Source organism: Lissotriton helveticus, chromosome 5_1 (assembly GCF_964261635.1).
Source record: "Lissotriton helveticus chromosome 5_1, aLisHel1.1, whole genome shotgun sequence".
NCBI classification, from domain to species: domain Eukaryota; kingdom Metazoa; phylum Chordata; class Amphibia; order Caudata; family Salamandridae; genus Lissotriton; species Lissotriton helveticus.
The window spans coordinates 1083440284-1083460555 of record NC_136065.1 but is presented as its reverse complement, the minus strand read 5'-3'; the positions used below and the strand labels follow the sequence as shown (position 1 = coordinate 1083460555).

At 48.2% G+C, this 20272-nt stretch overlaps 1 protein-coding gene across 1 annotated transcript in view; it reads left to right on the top strand.

The window, feature by feature from the left end:
• The window catches only part of ACTR1A (actin related protein 1A), a 262729-nt gene that overhangs the window by 112646 nt on the left and 129811 nt on the right, over positions 1-20272 (top strand). The window contains exons 8-9 of the mRNA XM_078643654.1: positions 17712-17886; positions 18631-18692. Of these exons, the coding sequence (XP_078499780.1) occupies positions 17712-17886; positions 18631-18692 (237 nt within the window). The remainder of the gene's footprint in view (positions 1-17711; positions 17887-18630; positions 18693-20272) is intronic.

Here is a 20272-nt window from a genome sequence, read left to right as displayed (position 1 = left end):
AGACCATTCTACTCAGGTCGGAGGGAGACTCTCACAGTTCCTGTCTGTCTGGAATTCCATCACTTCAGACAAGTGGGTACGACAAATTATCCAGTATGGTTACTGCCTGGAACTTATTGCAACTCCCCCAACACACCGCCCAAACAGCGTTCAATGTCCACGGAACATCTAACGCGCCTCAAACAGGAAATTCGCTCACTGCTTCAAAAGCATACAATAGAACCAGTTTCCCTAGAGCATCAAGGGACAGGAGTTTACCTCCTATAGTTTCGAATCCCCAAAAAGGACGTTACTCTCAGACCAATACTGGACCTCAGACCTCTCACCTTCTACATACAGTCAGATCACTTTCATATGATCACTCTTCAACAAGTCCTTCCACTACTTCAACAAGGCGACTTCCTTGCTACACTAGATCTCAAGGACGTCTACTTCCATATTCCCATACACCCTGCTCACTGGAAATATCTAAGATTCACAGTGGACGGCCAACACTATCAGTTCAAGGATCTCCCATTCGGGGTAACCACAGCACCCAAGGTCTTCACAAAGTGTCTTGCGGTGGTAGCTGCACACTTGCAAAGACAGCAAATCCATGTGTTTCCATACCTGAACGACTGAATTATAAAAGCAAAGTCACACAGTTAGTGTGTTCATCACACTCACCAAACAATTCTACTGCTACATCACTTGGGGTTCACAATCAACCATGCCAAGTCACATCTACAGCCCTCCTACATATATCAGTATCCAGGGGCCACCATAGACACTTCCAAAGCTCTAGCATACCCCAATCCAGCCAGGATAGCACGTATGCAAACCCTCATCACAAAATGTCACCCACAACACTCCCTTCCAGCTCAAGTGTTTATGCAGCTCATAGGAATGATGGCTTCTTGCATTTTCATAGAACCTCACGCAAGACTTCAGATGCACCCCTTACAAGAATGCTTAGCACGTCAGTGGAATCAGGCTCAAGGTGAACTTACAGATCTGGTGTTGGTGGACAGCTGCACACATCGCTCTCTGCAGTGGTGGAACACACAAAACCTTACCAGAGGGCGGCCGTTCCCAGAGCCAATTCCACAGATAGTGCTATCAGCGGACGCATCACTCACCTGCTGGGGAGCCCATCTCCTAAACCATACAATTCAGGGCAAGTGAACCACCCAACAAAAACTGCTCCACATCAATCACCTAGAATTACTGGCAATATTTCTAGCGTTAAAGTCGTTCCAAGCACATCTTCTTAACAAAACTGTCCTAGTCGGCACGGATAATATGACAGCAATTTATTACATTAAAAAATAAGGAGGAACACACGTGTTGCAGCTGTCTCAGCTAGCGCAAAGTATATGGAGATGGGCCATTCCACAAAATATATATCTTCTGGCAAAACATCTTCCAGGAGTGCACAATCAGATTGTGGATCTGCTCAGTCGTCAGACACAGCAGATCCACAAATGGGAACTTCATCTTCAAGTTCTTCAACCATTTTTCCACATGTGGGGCCACCCAGACATAGATCTGTTCACCACACATGCAAACGCAAAATGCCCAACCTTCGCCGCCAGGTTTCCACACCCGTTGTACAAGGGCAATGCGATTTGGATGAACTGGTCAGGTAGATTTGCGTACGCTTTTCCGCCACTCCCACTCATTCCACTAGTACGCAAGCTCAAGCAACAGTCTCTCAAAATGATCCTAGCTGCTCCCACATGAGCACGGCAACCATGGTTCACAACACTCCTAGAACTCTCAGTTGTTCCACACCAAAAATTACATCTCTCCCCAACACTGCTAACGCAAAACCATGGAGAGATAAGGCACCCAGATCCAGCACAACTTAATCTAGTGATCTGGCTCCTGAAGTCCTAGAGTTTGGTTGCCTCATCCTCCCACCGGACTATATGAACATTATCAAAGAAGCCAGACGTCCTACTACTAGAGCTTGCTATGCAGCCTAATGAAAGCGTTTGTCATTTCCTGCAATCACAACAAAATTGACCCGCTAGATGCTTCAATTCAGAACATCATTTGCTATTTGTTGCATCTACAAAGATGTAATCTAGCTTACTCATCCATAAGATTACATCTGGCTGCCCTTGCCGCCTACCTACAAAACAGACAACATTTGTCATTGTACAGAGTACCTGCTATCAAAGCTTTTATGAAAGGCCTTAAAAGTATAATTCCTCCCACACTGCCACCCTCTCCAGTGTGGAATCCAAAACATTGTACTTACTAGGCTCATGGGTCCTCCATTTGAACCTTTACACAAATACGAACTGCAGTTCCTTACATGGAAAGTAGCTTTCCTTGTCGCAATCCCTCTCTCAGGAGAGTAAGTGAGATCCAGGCTTTAACCATACAAGAATGATTCTTCCAAATACATAGTCACAAGGTGGTTCTTCGAACTCATCCAAAATTACTTTCCAAAGTAATCTCTGCTTGTCATCTTAATCAATCTGTAGAGTTACCAGTGTTTTTTCAAAACCCAGATTCCGTAGCTGAGAGAGCTCTTCACACACTAGACGTAAAAAGAGCTCTACTTTTTTACATTGACAAAACTAAACCTTTTAAAAAGACAAACCAACTGTTTGTAGCCTTCTCTCCGTCGCATAAAGGAAACCACATGCCTAAAGCTGGAATTGCATGGTGGATAGTTAAATGCATTCAAATATGCTACCAAAAGGCAAAACGCATATTAACAATTCCCCCTACAGCACACTCAACACGTAAACTAGGGGCATCCATGGCATTCTTAGTGAACATTCCCCTAGAAGACATTTGTAAGGCAGCTTCATGGTCTACTACACACACCTTCACCAAACACTATTGTGTAGATGTGCAGGCAAAACAACAGGCTTCTGTAGGCCAAGCTGTTCTTAAGACACTTTTCAGAACCACTGCAACAGATACAGGTGACCACCACTAAGGGAGACACTGCTGTGTAGTCTATGCAAAAGTAGGAATTCTGCAGCTCATATACCTCGAACGGAAAATGCTACTGTTCTTGGCATGTAGAGCTGCAGAATATCATACGCCCACCCGCCTCCCCGGGACCTGTATCTGATCCAGTGTTATCTTACTTAGATACATTCACATGGACATCTTTTCCGTTTCCTACAAACTCCATAATTTCCTATCATGGCGAAAAACAATCTAAGGATGGAGTCGATGCCCATGCGCACTATCGTCCAAGGGAATAGTCACCTATCTCATGACTACAAAGACTTCTTCCAAGACAACAAAGTGCAAGCATCCGAGTCCAACACCAGATGGCGATCTATGCAAAAGTATGATATTCTGCAGCTCTACATGCTAAGAACAGATGCTTACTGCTAAGTAGCATTTTCCTTTCCAAATATGATTGTTTGTACACTTTATAGTTTTGTCAGCAAAACCGCATGTCAGTGGGAAGTTTTGTAGCCATTTCATTGTAAAATCTGCTGATTGCAACTGACAATGTGCTACCACTTCATGCTTCAGTTATGTATTATTGAAAGTGATAGGTTTAAACATTATTTGAGAAACATGTCTTCCCCGCCCGAGAACAATGCTGTAAATGAACTAAGTGGCAAGTTGAGGTCATGTGTATTCTTTATGTGGCTAGATTTTTTATTATATATGGAGCAAATGTTTAGTCTATTAAATCAAACAAAATAGTTTTTGGTGCAGCAGACATGCTGAACTCACATATTTGAAGGTGCTTTCATATGTGTTAATGAAGAAAATGGCAGCTCTGTGAATAAATTTTTTTGGCCAGGGTCACATCATTTGAAACCAGTTCATGGGTCAAGAGCCTTTCAATTAGGTCAAGTAGATTATTTAAGTTTCTAGATCTACAGGCCTAGTAAAATTTTTATGATTTTTCCCGGCCTGGCTATCTAATGATGCTGTCTGTGTACCCACATGTCAGCTTGAAGAACCGTTCCAGGCTCCTCCCCAAAGGCAAAGGAAAGATCCTCCACCACATTCTCTAGTCACTGAGCGTGACAGCATTGTTCCCAACAGTTATCGGGATATACCTCCAGACTGCATAGACATCTTAGCAAGGCAAACTAAAACTGCCAATCGTAAATGGAAGAGATGCTGCATGTGGTGCAAAAAAGGCCATAACCTAATCTCCATACACCCCATCAAGTGTTGACATATTTGCTCAATCTAGCCAGGAGTGCTCTCAAGTATACTTAGGTCGGGTGCACTTGACCACAATTTCTAGGTTCTGGAGGATGGAAGACTATTCCTCATATTTATAGTTAGAGGATTATAAAGCAGCTCATGAAAGGGCCTTTTAGTTGATGCGTCCTCCTGTTCCATGAGAATAGAACACTGTTGAGCCAATTCATGCTACTTCCTTTCAGACCCGTTAACAGATTGCAACAAAAGTTTATTTTGGTGGAAAACTTTCCTTTTACTTGCTTCATGTTCAGCTCAGATAGTTGGTGTGCTAACAGGTGTTCACCATAAAGTAACCACCATATGCTTCACCACAGACAAGATGATTCTGTGGACCAAGCCTTATGCCAAAAGTCCCTACATACTTTCATTGGAATGAACCCATTATCCTGCGGTCTTTCTTCTCTAATTTATCTTCTCCTGTGTAAATTCCCTTACACTCACTGGATGTCCACAGATGCATCAGTTTTTACCTAGACTAAACTAAGCATTTGTGTTCTGGTCAATTATTTATCTCACTCGGCTGTCCAGGAAGAGGCCTAATGCTATCCTATCAAGGCCTCACATGTTGGCTGTCTACCTGTCTCACTTTGTGAAGCAATAAAGCTAAGTCTCCACTCCAGAGCGAGTAAGCATCCAACAGAAGCATGACCACGAAAGCAGCACTCTATGCTGGAGTGTATAGCCACATAGAAAATGAGGCATACCTTCATCAAGCATTGCTGCCTGGATGTTAATGTTTCAAGCAGCGGGATAAGCAGTTCTGCACAACCTGTTTCTGTAAGGTAAGCCTGCTTCCCACTTATTTCAAATGTTCTGTATCACTTGGTATACTGATTAACGCATGTAAATGTATGAAAGATTAAATGTTGGAGAATAATTAAGTTACCCGTGCCTTCAATTCTCTAGATTTGATATCTTTAATATTTTCGCATACAACCCACCATCCTCCCCAGTTAAAGGTTCACTTGTATCCTAGTACCTTCACTTTTGTGCTATTAAACTTGAGCTATGTTGGCCTCTAGGAGGGCTCAGCACTTCCACGTCATGTGCTGAAGTTTTGAGTTGTTTCAAATAAGATGGATGTGCAAACACTGGTGTTGAGGCTTATGGCCATTTCAATACAGTTTAGTGCTATTTAAAGTAATCAGGGATGCCCAGCCCGAACACAGAGAATCATTCAAGTATGTGAATATATCACTGATACCAACGATGTATACCTGGAGTTACATGCGAGTAATTATTTTCTTCCTCAAGTAAAGTCCATGTTATTTCTCTGTTGAAGTATATTAATTTATATTTCAAATAGTCTGTTATACCTTTTTCTCAGTTTAAAACACTTTAATAATAATGTTATAATGCAAACAACTTCATATCAATAATATCTCATACACATAGGAAAAGATTGCATTAAATAATTAACATCATCTTGTTTTAAGAAGGACTGTGAAACCATTAAATATAAAGTGGCTATTTCGATTTAGGCAGTAACTAAACAAGTGGTTTTACAAAACATTACCATTTAAAAAAAAAAAGTTATCTAGTAAAGCAGGAAGGAAAGAGAAAACGGTAAATATGTTGTTCATTATGCAAAATGTTATAATTTAGTAAAAGTTAGAAAAATAATATTAATGTAATACCCTTAGAGTAAAATAATAAAACATATTAATACTTTCTGAGCACTGAAATATAGATACAATGTTAAAGTCACTGAGGGTGTAAGAATCTCATTATTTGATTACTAATATTTTACATGCCTATTCTGCATTATACATTATTTATTTATTCAAAGTTTTATATTGCGCGAACAAGATCTTTACAGATATCAGAGCGCTTCACAGGGGGGGAGTGGGCAGCAGGAGGGTGACTAGACATAATAATTGGGTGACTAGACATAATTGGGTACAGTATAGTAAATGTGGCATAATAGGATAACAGTCTTGTGCTGATAAGATACCAATAGGCACTCAGATAGACAGTAAAATAAAAGGGGGTGCAGAGTCTTTGATCTGGCTACAATAGAGATCCTGAGATAACAGTAAACACTCAAAATAGACAGTAATATAAGAGGGTGCAGCGTCTGATCTAGCTACAATAGAGATCATGAGATAAGAGTAAACAATCAAAATAGACAATAATATAAGACGGTGCAGAGTCTGGTCTAGCTACAATAGAGATCATGAGATAACAGTAAACACTCAAATAGGCAATAAAATAAGGCGGTGCAAAGACCCTGATCCAACTACAATAGAGATCAGAGGATACCAATAAGCACTCAGAATAGACAATACTATAAGACGGTGCAGAGTCTTTGATCCAACTGCAAAGGAGGTCTGGAGGTCATGAATATAAGGTTATTGGATCAGTAAGTATCCAACGTTACCGAAACGGTGCAAAGTCTCTGAACAATAACAGTAAGGATCAGGTGAACTTGGCCATAAGGATGGCTTTAACTTCTTTCTTGAAGAGTGCAGTGGAGGAGATAAGCCTCGTTTCAGGAGGGAGTGCATTCCAGATCCTGGGTGCCATTCCTGAGAAGGAACGTTTGTATGTTTTTTCCTTACGGAATCTGCGAGGTTTCAGGAGCAGAGTTTTTGCACTTCTATTGGATCTCGAGCCTCCAGATATAGACAACTTTTGAGTGAGGTAGTTGGGTGCCTTGTGGTGTATGGCTGAATGTGTCATAACAGCAATTTTCAGCTGTATTCTGGCTTCAAAGGGAAGCCATTTCAGGGATTTCAAGTCAGGGGTTATGTGAGAGTGTTTCCTTGAGCCAGAAATGAGTCTCGCGGCAGCATTCAAGGAGGCTCTTAGGGGTGCGGTTGTTGCTAGAGGGAGTCCGCTGAGGGCCACAATTCCATAGTCTATGCGGGGGATGACTAGAGCTTGTACAGTAGTTAGGAAATCTTTGGCTGGAAGGAAGGGTTTGAGTTTCCTCAGGGTGTTGATTTGGAAGTTAGCTCCTTTCGTTGCTTTGCTAATGTGCTGTTGCATATTGAGCTTTGCGTCAAGTGTGATACCTAAGGATTTCACAGAGTCCACGATGGTGGGTCTGACATTGAGTGCTGTTAGGTGATTGAGCCATAATTGGGTGGTGGTAATTTTCGCAGGGGGTGATATCAGGAGGAACTCAGTTTTCAGCGCATTTAGTTTGAGGTGATTGTCGGCCAACCACGATTGGGTGTTTCTAAGTGTGCCGTTCAGAAGTTTGATATCATCTGGGGATTGTACCTTTAGGTAGAGTTGAGTGTCATCGGCATACATATGGAAATGTACATTGGATGCTTGGAGCAGGGTTCGAGTGGTTCCATGATGAGGTTGAACAGCGTGGGTGAGAGGGAAGAACCTTGTGGGACGCCTAAATCTACTGGCACAGGTGAGGACAGCACGTTGTTGATCTTGAACTTCTGAGATCGGTTGTGTAGGAAGGAAGTGAACCATTTGAGCACAGTCCCGGATAAGCCCATTCTGGTACTTAGGAGCTCTAGTAGATTCTCATGTTTGACCGTGTCGAATGCTGAGGAGAGGTCCAAGAGGATGAGGAGGCAGGAGTCGTTGCGATCAAGAATTTGGAGGGCGTCATCAATTGTGTGTCATGGCCGTTTCCGTGCTGTGTTTCGCTCGGAAGCCTGATTGATGAGGGTCGAGGAGTTCGAATTTGTCAATGTGTTTTGTTAATTGGAGTTGCACACATTTTTCCAGCAGCTTGGCCAGAGTGGGGATATTGGTGATCGGGCGGTAATTGTTTAAGTGAACAGGGTCAGCTGTAGGTTTCTTGAGTATAGGCGTGACTTGCCCCACTTTGAGGAAGTCTGGGATGAGACCTTGCTGAAGAGAGCTGTTAATGATTTTAGTCCAGAGTGGGAGGAGAACGGAGGTGAAGTCTCTTACAGCATTAGCAGGTAGGGGGTCTGTGAGGTGATTAGAGGGCTTCAAGGTGCCGAGCAGTTTGTGTATTGCTTCTTCAGAGTAGGTGTCGAAAGACGACCAGGAAGCGTTATTTTTAGGTTGGGTGTCGGGCCTTTTGATGTGGCTCGGGTATCTCATTACATCATTAAGGAGGTCACACCTTATGCTGTCGGTCTTTAACTTAAAGAAAGCAGAAAAGTCTTCACAGTGTGGGATGTCGTTTGTTGTGTCGTTTGATAGTAAGGGTTGCGTCTTGGTTTGGGTTTTGACTAGTTCGAACAGCTTTCTTGGTCTGTTTTTTGCTTGGTCCAGCTGGAGGCTGAAGAAGTCGGATTTCGCACGCTTGATTCTCCTGAAGTAGGCATTTCTCTTGTTCTTAAGTGTTTTGCGATGCAGTGATGAGGGGTCAGATCTCCATGTGCGCTCTGCCATTCGCATAGCACGCCTGTCTTCATTGAGTCTGCCGTCATACCAAGGGTTCGAGATCTTGGTGGAGACTCTTTAGTTGCAGTGGGGCGGCTTCATTGATTATTGAATTCATAGAGTCGAGGTAGTGGTCAGTCAGCGATTGAACATCAGAGGTGCCAGGAGGGGGAAGGAGGCGATTGGTGAGGAGAGGAGGCAGGGAGTTGGGGTTAAGATTCTTCGTGTCCCTTTTCCAGATCTTAGATTTGGTGGTTGAGCCGTGATAGGTTTGACTTTTTCGTTGATGAAGAAGGTGATAATGTGGTGGTCTGACCAATCACAAGGTTGGATTGCCCCTAGTTGGGTGGAGTCTTTGTTGGCGATGATGAGATCAAGTATGGAGCCTTTGTCGTGTGTTGGGCTGTTGCATATTTGGATGAGGTTAAGCGCGTCAAGGAAAATTTTGAGACTATTCACCACTGCGTCTTCCTGATCGTTCCAGTGGAGATTGAAGTCACCCAGGTAGATTTGCGTGATCTGCCGACCAGCGTTGGATGAGATCGTGTCCATGAGTTGTTGGGTGAAGATGAGGTTGTCCCCAGGCGGGTGATAGATGAGATGTAGAGCACATACTGGTTTGCCCTCGCTGGAGATATCAAGACAGAAGAGTTCACAAGACGATTTATACAAGAAGATGGGGGTGTGGCCAGCCAGCCATCATGGCGGACGCGCTCCGTCCTCAGACCCCTACTTTTCCTGCAGCTTATCCTCCCGAGGTCCTTCCTGTATCCGTGCTGTGCGGGAACGGTGAGAGGAGGCGGCGTGGAACCCGTTGGGCTTGGTAGCTCCCAGATCAGAGTCGCGGCAGCGGAGATCTTGGCCTGGCTGTGACAGAGCGGCCCAGACGGGGAGAGGTGCGAAAAGTGCACTGGGGCCAGGCGGCCGTTGGCGCGGCCTACCGCGCGGCCGCAACATTGCCGAGGAAGCCGGGTGCTGCCTTAGACCCTGGCGCCCTGGTGAACCTACCCGAGCGGCGCTCCTTAGGGGGTTCTGCAGGCCCTGTGATCCTGGGCTGACTGAGGCTATCGCTGGGTGCTGTGTGACGTGACGCTGCCGGGAGCAGGAGGCGGGCGCACAACGGCAACGGAGCACCACTGACAGGGCCTGGGCCTGCGGCTTGGGCGGACTGCCGGAATTACCACGAGGGAGCCCCGGGGGCCTGAGCCGGAGAACGGATCGGTTCTGGCGACGGGCACGGCGGCCCCTGAGACCCGTTGGAAACTGGGCCCTGTACCACCCGTGGGCTCGCCTCACCTGCAGTGCTGCTGGTACCACTCGGTGAGGAGCGGGACCCGAGGCGGTCGAAGGAGGGCCCGCTGAGGCACTGGGGGCAGTGACCTGGTTGACGCCCCACTAGACCTGCAGCAACCGTAGGGGAGCCCAACTGGTGTGGTGCTGAGACCTAGGGCGAAGACAGCGGCGGGCAGCAGCGGCGGGCGCGGCTGCCACTTCTACGCTGGCCAACTGGGAGGCCGCCTGAGTCCAGATTCTGGCCTAATTTGCAGTGGAGGTGCGGCCTGTGAGTGGTACCGGTGCTCGTGGATGGCACGGCAGGGAATGTGGTGAGGAGCCAAGCGGGTGGTGGGTAAGGACTGAGGCGGCCACCCCTACGAACTAGAAACGGCTGGGAGATCTCAGGGCTGGCACAACATCGAAGCGTCGTACTGCGCCCAGCGAGGCGATTGAAGGGGCAGCCCGTTACCGCAAGAGTTTGAGAAACTGTATTGTGAACGTTACTTGGTGGTGCTGGGGTGAGGCCGGCCGGGGAGGACCGTGTGGAAGTGGCCTGGTGTGTAGGGCCCTGGGCGCCATTTTGGAGTCTGTGCCATTTTGAAAAACGCTGCGGCTGGAGTGGCATACACCCAGTGCGAGAGATACGCCGCATGCAGAGGGGGCTCTAGGCGGCCGAAGAGGTCCTGGGTGTGTTGGACTTCTCTTGTTGCGGCACTGAAGCGCCCGCTGACCCAGGGCCCCGGTGGGAAGCCGGAAAATGTTTGACGATGAGGCGACACGAGAGGGGAGGCGCCTAGGAACGGCGTAGAAAGCAAAGCACCCCTGTGCCATGCGGGGAAGGAGGGCTGCTGCCTAAGCTATCCCCAGAGTTGACGTCTAGCGATCCGTGTCACGGCCCCTGACTGCAGCGGTGTCCACCCCACAGAGGGAGCTCCCCCACCTGCGGTTGGCACGGCCATTGGACTGGTGCAGTGACCCCCCCCCCCATATCGCCCCCACCACCCCTTGCTGTTGAGAAAGAGGCCCGGACACGGAGAGCCTGTGGCTGACTACACACGCCCGCCTCAACAAATACCCGCGGATGCCTCCGGCGCAACAACTGGTGATGGGCCGACTGCGGGACAAATCGCAGAATGGACAGCAGAAGGCTGATGGTCTTGGTCCTCCTCTGGGGCATCAGAGTGGCAACATGGAACCTCAGGCGGCGGCCCTGGCGGCCAAAATGGACTCTGTGCTGGCGGCGGTGGAGCGGATCGGCACCACTCTGGAGCAAACAAAAGTGCCGCTAGAAGCCCGATTGATAAAGTCACGTCAGATTTCACTCTCCTCCATGCCGACCATCGTAAGCTGGCGGAGTCGGTTGCCGTGCAGAATCAGACACTCCAGGAGATCCAGCCCGTGGTGCAAAACCACACTATAGCGCTCCAAGACATGATTGACCGGGTCCATGTGCATGAAGACCGCATAGAGGACGCGGAAGGACGCTCCCGGCGCAACAATGTCTGGGTGGTAGGCCTTCCGGAGAATGAGCAAGGGAAAACCCAGAGCAGTATATGGAGAACTGGTTGCGTGAACTCTTGCCTCGGGGGGGTGGGGGGGGGGGGTGCTGTCACCACACTTTGCGGTGGAAAGGGCTCACGGAGTACCAGCGCAGAAGCCCAGGCCGGGAGCTCGGCCCCACCCGTTCCTCTTTAAACTCCTTAACTATCGGGATCGCGGCGTGGTGCTTCGTGAAACCAGGAACCTGGGGGACCTCACGGTGGGAAATAGCCGGGTGATGTTCTTCCCGGACTACACAGCAGCTGTTCAGAAACGGAGGAGCACCTACATGGCGGTGAAACGACAGCTGCGGGAACTAGAGTTGCCTTACTCCTTGTTGTTCCCCTCTCGCCTTTGTGTGATCTCGAAGGATGGTGCCCGATTTCTTTTAATGCCCCATCGGATGTTTGGGACTGGCTGGAGGAGATGGGCAATGGAAAGGAACGAGACCCACAGGTCCGGAGGAAGGCGGCTGGCAAGAGAGGAGTTCAAGGCGACGCAGGCGGCGGGGGGCTCGCCGGGGCGCAGGCCCTGCCCAGTTGCGCCCAGCCTGGAGAAGATACGAATGGAACAGCAGGAAGTTCTTGAGGCAGTAGCGACACTTGGTGCAGCGAGCAATATCACCTGCCTGGAGGCCCAAGCATGCAGTGACCTGGGAACTAGTGGGCGTCGTCCCCATCCGCCGTGTTCTCCGAAGACTTGAACATGCCAGAAGTGACACCCCAAACAGCGTACCAGATCATGTGACTAAGTAGTGCCACAAGGCCCCCTCTCACTGCCCATGCCCCTGAGCACTCTGTACACTATATTCCCCTACTATGCCACGGGCACGCTGCTGAAATGTGTCATGCGCTGAGCGCGTTATTTATTGCCTGATGTAATGTATGAGCATTTCTGAGACTTGTCTTGCTGGCCTGAGGACATGTTGCGCTGCGCAGATGCTGCACCCGCGGGTCTCTACAGCTGTGGTCCACACCGAACCTGCACGACTGACCAACCTGTGCTACACTACGCACCTCTGGCGAGCACAGGAGGCTTAAGATAGGGGTATAGTATAGATTAGATGCTGACATTGCACGCACCCCACTAGCTACTACGCTGGACTAACACTTCATCATTGGTGGTTCACTTTGAGGTTTGGACGTATGCCCCGTTGGGAATTCTCCCCACTAGTTGCTTTGTTTGCAGTTGTTGTTATGTTTCAATTGCGGCACACAGACACTCCCTCCCCGGACGGTACCTCTGTCCCCCCCACCCTCCCCCCCCCCCCCCCCCCCCCCCCCCGAGGCGGCTCCCCTGCCCCCCCGCCCACCCGAGGCGGCTCCCCTGCCCCATGTTGGTGCGACGCATCCAGACACATAATGCACACTAACATAGTGACTTGGAACATACGTGGTATGCACACACCATCAAAACGCTACTCTGTCTTTTCCTACCTGCAGCGGCACGCGGTTGGAATTGCCCTCTTGCAAGAGACCCACGTGACCCAGACATAACTCGATAAACTCCTTAGACACTGGAGGGGGCAGATACATGGTATGGTTTTCTCTGCACATGCACAGGGCACCCTAATATGGATAAGTGCGGGCGTCCCTTTCATTTGCAAGGAGACTAGGGTGGACAGAGAGGGCAGGTATTCCCTGGTGCGGGGGCAGCTGAATGGTCAGGAGGTCCTCCTAGGATCACTTTACGCCCCGAATACAGACCAACCATCCTTCCTAGCACAGCTGTCCCAGGTCCTCCACCTGTACGCTGGCCTTCCCTGGCTGCTTGGCGGGGACTTCAATATGGTGCTGGATGTACACCTTGAACGGTCATTCCCTCCCCTCCGAGCTGCAGCGGTAGCGTCCAATGCGCAAGCGTTCCAGAGCTGGCTGTCCCACTGGGAGATACATGGCATATGGCGCATACAGCACCCCTTAGACAAAGTCTATTCCTACTACTCGTTAGTCCACAATTTGCATGTCCGGTTAGACAGAATGGTGAGCACCCAGTCCCTGCTCCCACTTATTGCAAAATCAGAATATCTGTAGGGGGAACACATTCCGATCATAACCCCCTGTGGTTTCAGATTAGTTGGGAGGCAGACCGTCCACCTGTCCCTACGTGAAGGCTGCAGCCTGCTGCATTGGAGTACGCGGAGTTCCGCTCCTCATTAGGCACGGCCATTCTCGCTTGCTTTGATGCCAATGAAGGGACTGTGAGCAAGGGCATGGTAGAGTGGGATGCACACAAAGTAGCTGTCAGGGGGCATTGTATGAGGGCCACGTGGAATATACGCAAAGCGCTCTCTACCTCTCTGGCGCGCCTGGAAGCTGAGCTCCTACAATACGAGCGGGAGGGGTAAGGTGCGGGTGAGCACTCGTGTAAGCTGGAGGACCTTCGCACCAGACACGCGGTGCTCCTGGAGAGGTTAAGGTGTCACAATTATGCAGCGCACACAGCCAGAACTCATGCCAGGGCGGATAGAGCGGGCCGACTATTGGCTTGGCTGATTCAGCAGGAGGGGCGCGGTGCCCCTATAGGAGCTCTATGTACACCATGGGGAGAGTTGGTGTATACGCAGCGCAAAATCCACCGAGCCTTGACTGATCACTATACGCAGCTGTATAGGACTCGGGGTATTGGCCCCAGGCATGTTTTGGAGGGGTTCCTAGACTCTATCCACTTACCCGTGGCCTCTGAGGAACAGAAGGACGCACTTGGGGTACCCCTCACACTGGAAGAGATCGGAGAGGCAATTTGTTCTATGGCATCCGGGAAGACCCTGGGGCCGGATGGCCTGCCTGCAGAATACTATAAAGCACACAGGGAAATCCGGACGCCATTACTTCACAAGGTATACACTACGGCGATAGAAGAAGGCTCGTTCCCCCCCCTCTATGCGGGAGGAGTCTCTGGTTTCCCTGCCTAAGCCAGACAGGGACCCTACAGTCCTGGATTCATATCAGCCGCTGGCGATGCTTAACGTGGACTATAAGGTCTTCGCTAAGGTACTTGCGGAACGGTTGGCGCCGGTGGTCCCTCATTTAATTCACACTGACCAGAACGGGTTTGTACCAGCGATATCCGCGTCCTTGAATCTTATGAGATACTTCAGAGTGGCAGCTGAGGCCTCGAGGGAATGGCCTAGGGCAGGGTGCCTGATATTAGACCTGGAGAAGGCGTTCAATTGCATGGAGTCGGGTTACCTGCCAGCAGTACTGATGCGCTATGGGCTTGACTTAGAATTTTTGCAAATAGTTGATCTCTTATACAAGAACCCCGTAGTTCGAGTGTGCCTGGGTCCTTACATTTCAGAGGTGGTAGAAGTGGGACGGGGCACACAGCAGGGATGTCCTTTGTCCCCGTTACTGTTTGCGCTGGCTATCGAACCCCTGGCTGCGGCCATTCGGCAGACACTCGGCAATACAGTCCATCAGGTATCGCTTTATGCAGACGATCTGCTGGTGTTTGTGAGGGATGTGGGATGCGGGATGCATACCGGAACAACTGGCCCAGCTGCTACATACGTTCGCTGATGTCTCGGGACTCAGAGTAAATGCGGGTAAATCCTGCCTTTATGCATAGAGTGAAGGATCCGCAATCCCGGGATACCACCTTGAGGGCACACGGGTCCAATGGAAAGCGGACACCTTTCGGTATCTGGGGATCCAGATATATCGTCACCCGGCTGACCTATTTGACGGGAACCTCGGGAGGGCGGTTGCAGCGCTCAGATCTCTTTTGGACCACCCTCCTGTTGACGACCACGGGCAGAGTGGCTCTTGCCAAAATGGTCATGCTCCCAGACTCCTGTACTACTTCGTCAACCTGCCTCTATTTATCCCCGCTTCCTTCTTTTCCATGCTCAACAAGCTGCTGCTGGACTTTATCTGGGGCACCGCCAGGCACAGGCTGGCGCTAGCAAAACCCTTCCTCCCCACAGATAGAGGGGGATTGGCTGCCCCCTGCTTTCAGCACTACTACCTAGCTGCGCAGCTACAATGGATCGCCCGCTAGTTAGCGGATAGAGGTAGGGAAGACACAGCTACAGTGATGCCGCCATACTCACTAGCACATATAACCCAGCTTTTCCACCCGGTAGCAGCGATTGAGCGTCCTGCTCCGCTCCTGCTGGCAGTGGCATACAAAAGCTATCGAAGAGTCTTGCGCCTTACCCGTAGCACGATTCCCTACGCGCCTGCTATACCATTGGAGGGCTCTCCTGGCGGCGAGGGGGTGCTCACATCCTACATGCTCACGGAGTGGCGGGAGGCTGACGTCCAGACGCTTGGCGATCTCTATAGAGATGGGGTACTCGTGGCGTACGAGACGCTGGTAACAGAGGAGGGGCTCCCCCCTGGGTGGTTTTTAATGCACCGTTTGCTGATAGCGAACCTGACTGCCAGGTGGGGGGACGTGGCGACAGAGCCTGAACAGCATTCAACTATGCAGTATCTCCATGTCATGGGACAGGGCACGCACTTGGTTCGCTGGTTTGGGGAATCGTTGCGGGCGCATGTGGCAAATAATTTGGGCCCCCTTAGAGGCAAGTGGGAGCTGGATCTGGGAAGGCCACTAACTGACAAAGAATGGGAAAGGGTCCTTAAAAGTCTGGTGCGCATCCCCAGAAACATGCGATTCTGCCAGATCCAACTTTTAATTGTCCACAGGGCTTACCTCACGCCTGAGCTGATTAACAAGTACTTCTGTCGCACAGATGTGTAATGCCCCAGGTGCAATGAGCTGGGGGCGGGATTCCTGCACAGACTGTGGAGTTGTCCTGGGTTGGGCACTTAGTGGAATGCCATTAGCGAGCTGCTAAGAAGATGCACAAACCCCACCATACCCTTTGACTGGCCCGAGTATATTTTACACCATTTCAGGAGGACCCCCAAAGCCAGGGTGTCGTCCCGTTTCCTGGATCTGGGGCTCGTGGTGGTGAAGCGCCTCCTCACGAGGAGGTGGAATGCGCGTGACCCGCCATGCGTACGGGCGTGGACTTCCTCCCTCCAGGCGTTGGCCCGGGCAGAGTGGACGCCATACGTAGGGGGGAAACGCTGGGGCTCCGGAAGGAGCCCATAGCAGAACGCTGGGAGCACATGCTTACTACACTGCAGCAGCTGGATGGGGAGGGAGACACGGGTGGCACGGAGGGGTCAGGGGAAGCACATAAGGATGGGAGCATACCACAGGTCGTTCTCCTGCCGAGTTAATTTGTTATGTATAGTTCCTGCTCCAGCGAGACATTAAGGCAATCACGCAGGTGCAGTCGCGGCCCGAGGGTGTGTGCATGCTCTGGGCGTGAGGATTGGGGGTTTGGGGGCCCGGGAGGGAAGGGGGGAGAGAGAGGGGGGGGGGTGGAAGGAGGGTTGAAGTATGAATATGGTTTTGCCACTGTAGTTAAAGTTTTCTCTTCTGTTTCATGAAACACATAATCTGTTTGTACGCCCAAGCCGGAGGGTTTTCCCTGAATCACGCGGTTGGGTGAGAATCCAGCGTGCTGGTTCTCATGAACAGTCCCGGAGTACGCATTCGGACAAGAGCTTCATGGCTTAGCCAATTTTGGGCGAATGTTCCATGTCTTCCTTGTTGCACGCCCTGAACACTGTAAACAAAGCAGAATATCTTGTGCTCGTGCTTGTATGACTGATATGCCTATACCACCGTGCTTGCATTGAGGATGCCCCCACTGTAATATGTAAAGTAACCTAAAAATGACAATAAAACAGATTTGACAAAAAAAAAATTATACAAGAAGAATGTCAAGAGGGAACACCGGAAATCCAAAGGATGAAACTCATTTTCTCTGCGTGAAATATGTTTGATGTATATAATAGTGTTTCTACTCCTCCTCTGCTATCACCTCTAATATAAAATTTAAAGAAAATTATGTTTTCTAACTGCCTTTCAACTGGCTATCTAAACTCCGCGAAAAGATTAAAAGCATTTCTCATTTCCTGTCTAGAGCTAGTGCTTTGGCTTAGGTATCTTTACAGTTTTCCTGTGTTGCCTACTCTCGTTTGGAACTGGTATGGCTGCCTAGGCTTCTTTGTTTGTGAGTGTGTTTTACATAAATTTTAGTTAAGCATTTACCTTTTTGGTCTTACTGACTGATCATTTGTTTAGTTTAATGGTTTATGCATTTCATTGAAAAATGCCCTGGTTTGTCTCTTTAGTCCCTGCCCACATGTGTTAAACATATTCCATTATAAACTGTATTTAAAATGTTGTTGGTCATTTAACATTTTTTAAATTTAAGTATGTATTACACAGCTGTAAAGATCTGCTAATTTAGTTTTGCTAAAGCTTGATAAGTATCTGTAGACCTAGCACAAAATAATAAAGCATTTTGAAACTAAGTGTGAGGCATATATCTAATCGACCCTTTCACTCTGCAGATTGGCCCAGCACGCTTCAGAGCACCAGAGTTGCTTTTCAGACCAGACATGATTGGAGAAGAGTGTGAGGGAATTCATGAAGTGCTGGTATTCGCAATTCAAAAATCGGACATGGATCTCAGGCGAACATTGTTCTCGAACATTGTTCTATCAGGAGGCTCAACTCTATTCAAAGGTTTCATTTTTATTAGAACTGAACATTGATGTAGATGCTCTGAATAGAAATGTACTTAAGTATACAAAAAAGTGTTGGATGAAATTCTTGAATTAATCTCAGCCACTGATAATTACTTGGGGCGCATCCCAGTCCATTGTTATTTTGCACCACATGCCACCTCATTTTGGACCCAATGATTGACCCTGCTCCAATGTGAGAAGTTCAGCCTCATCTGCCAGGCCAGGTCCTCCCTGAACCAGAACACAAGCAACCCTGTGCTCACTGTGTTATTGGAACCAAGCTGTACCCGGTTGATGAGCCCTAACTAGAGTGAAACCGGTCCTGAGTTGCTTGTGTTTCGGTTCAGGGACAACCTGAATTGGTAGTTCAGGCTAGACTGTTCTCAGTGGAGCAGGGTCAAGACTGATTTGCATATGGTTGGGTCGATACTGAGGTGGCATTGTCGGCAATGTAACTATGGACTGGGATGCGGCCTGAGTAATTACTAGTGGCTGACATTAATTCAAACATTCCACCCATCACTTTTTTGTGTACTTAAGTAAGATGTATGGCATTATTGTCTCATATTTTTTTTCTGTTTCACTGGGTATTTCATCCAGTTGGCAAATATAATATCTTTAAAAATATTTGATTTTTGAATTCTGGATGTTGCTAATTCATCACAGAACACTCACCTCAAAAATAATTGTCTGGTTATTGTAATGCAATTTTTTTTTTACATTTTCTGTACTTTAATTATAGGTTTTGGCGATCGACTTTTGAGTGAAGTGAAGAAGCTAGCACCAAAAGATGTTAAAATAAGGGTATGTACCTTACAAAAAAGTTGTTATATATTTTCATTTCGAGAATATTTTCATTTCGAGAATTTTAAGATTCAGAGCAAGACATTGTTTTGACATTGTTCATGCCACCTGCAGCATAATGTGCTGTTCTGAAAAGTGCAGGATTTTAGCCATTTACTGACCGGAACACCGTAAAAGCATACAACAACAAGCAAGATACAGATGGAAAGACTGCCTTAAGATGTTTGTCTCTAGCAGGGTAGTGGATAATCCCCCCACGGGATGGATGAGTGGTTATTACAGTTCCCTATCCCATGGAAGACCATAACTTAAGTGGGTTGTGAATACTGTCAAATTACAAACACTTTCTCAAATTTCTCAAAATGCTAAGTTGTCCTAATCATGTAGCTTGAAGGTTCTCCACCATGGGATCTTTACTCATTGTCACAACACCAAATAGCTGTGCTATTGTTTCTTTTAAAATACATACACATCTAAAAAGAGGGCTTATATTTTTATCAAGAATGTAGCCACTGAAACTATTGAACTGACCTTGTAGATTCATGAGTCTTCAAACTTCACAAAGCATTTTTTTATAAAAGGAAAAATCAAAGAAAGTGAGCAGGTGATTAGCCTACGATTTCAAAGATAAAAACTGCATTGTCCGCCCTCCCTGTTTCTGAGGGCACAGTTCAGATAAAAGGCAGTAGTATTTTTTTCTTTACCCTGTGCAGTTTGGATGCTGAACGATTCTTCTCGTTCTATTTTTCCTTAAATTTGCATTACCTTAGGTTGATTCAGGCAAATTCATTGTAATTCTATTCACTTTATTGAATAGCAGCCATTCAAAGTTAAACAAACCACTATTCCCATGAACCAAAGGGAATAATAATACTCAAAAAACAATAGAGTGTCCATGGATAGATAGTCCTCTTCCAATGCACCAATCACAGGGCTCCTTGGAGTATGTAGTCCTCTGTCCCTCTTCAGTCTTCCTCTTTAGTCGCTCTAAGACAGCCAGCCCGAAATCCTCACGAGTCTTGTTTGCTGGCATCGTCTGCGGGAGCAAAGCACAATGTAAGCGACAGCAGTGGCTAAGGTTTAATCCTGCCAGGGAGTGAAGATCACAACACATACGCAATGAGCATATCACAGAAACACAAAACAGGAAACCAGTTACTTACCCCATTACGAGGGCGGGAAAGGTAACCACGAAACAGGTACCCTGGGTGGGATAATCCTCGCCTCCGAGTCCTTAACGGAATTGAAACTTTCCGTTACGTTAGCTAGGAAATTTTTCATTCTATGTCAGGACTGGAGGCGAGGATTATGCTTGTTTAAAGCTTGCTCACCACCAAGTGCGCCATATCCAGCACTGGTTTAAAATAAAACTGCTTAAAGGTGGAGTCGGAAGACCAGTCTGCTGCGCTGAGAATGTCTTCCAGACGAGCTTCCAGGGCAAACGCTTTGGAGGCCATGGCTCCTCTGGCAGAGTGGGCACCAAAAGCCCGCAGATCAATACCGGCCTCCTGCATCACCCAACGAACCCAACGGGCGATCGTGGGGGACGAGACCGCCTTGTGAGGTTTCTTGAGAGCGAT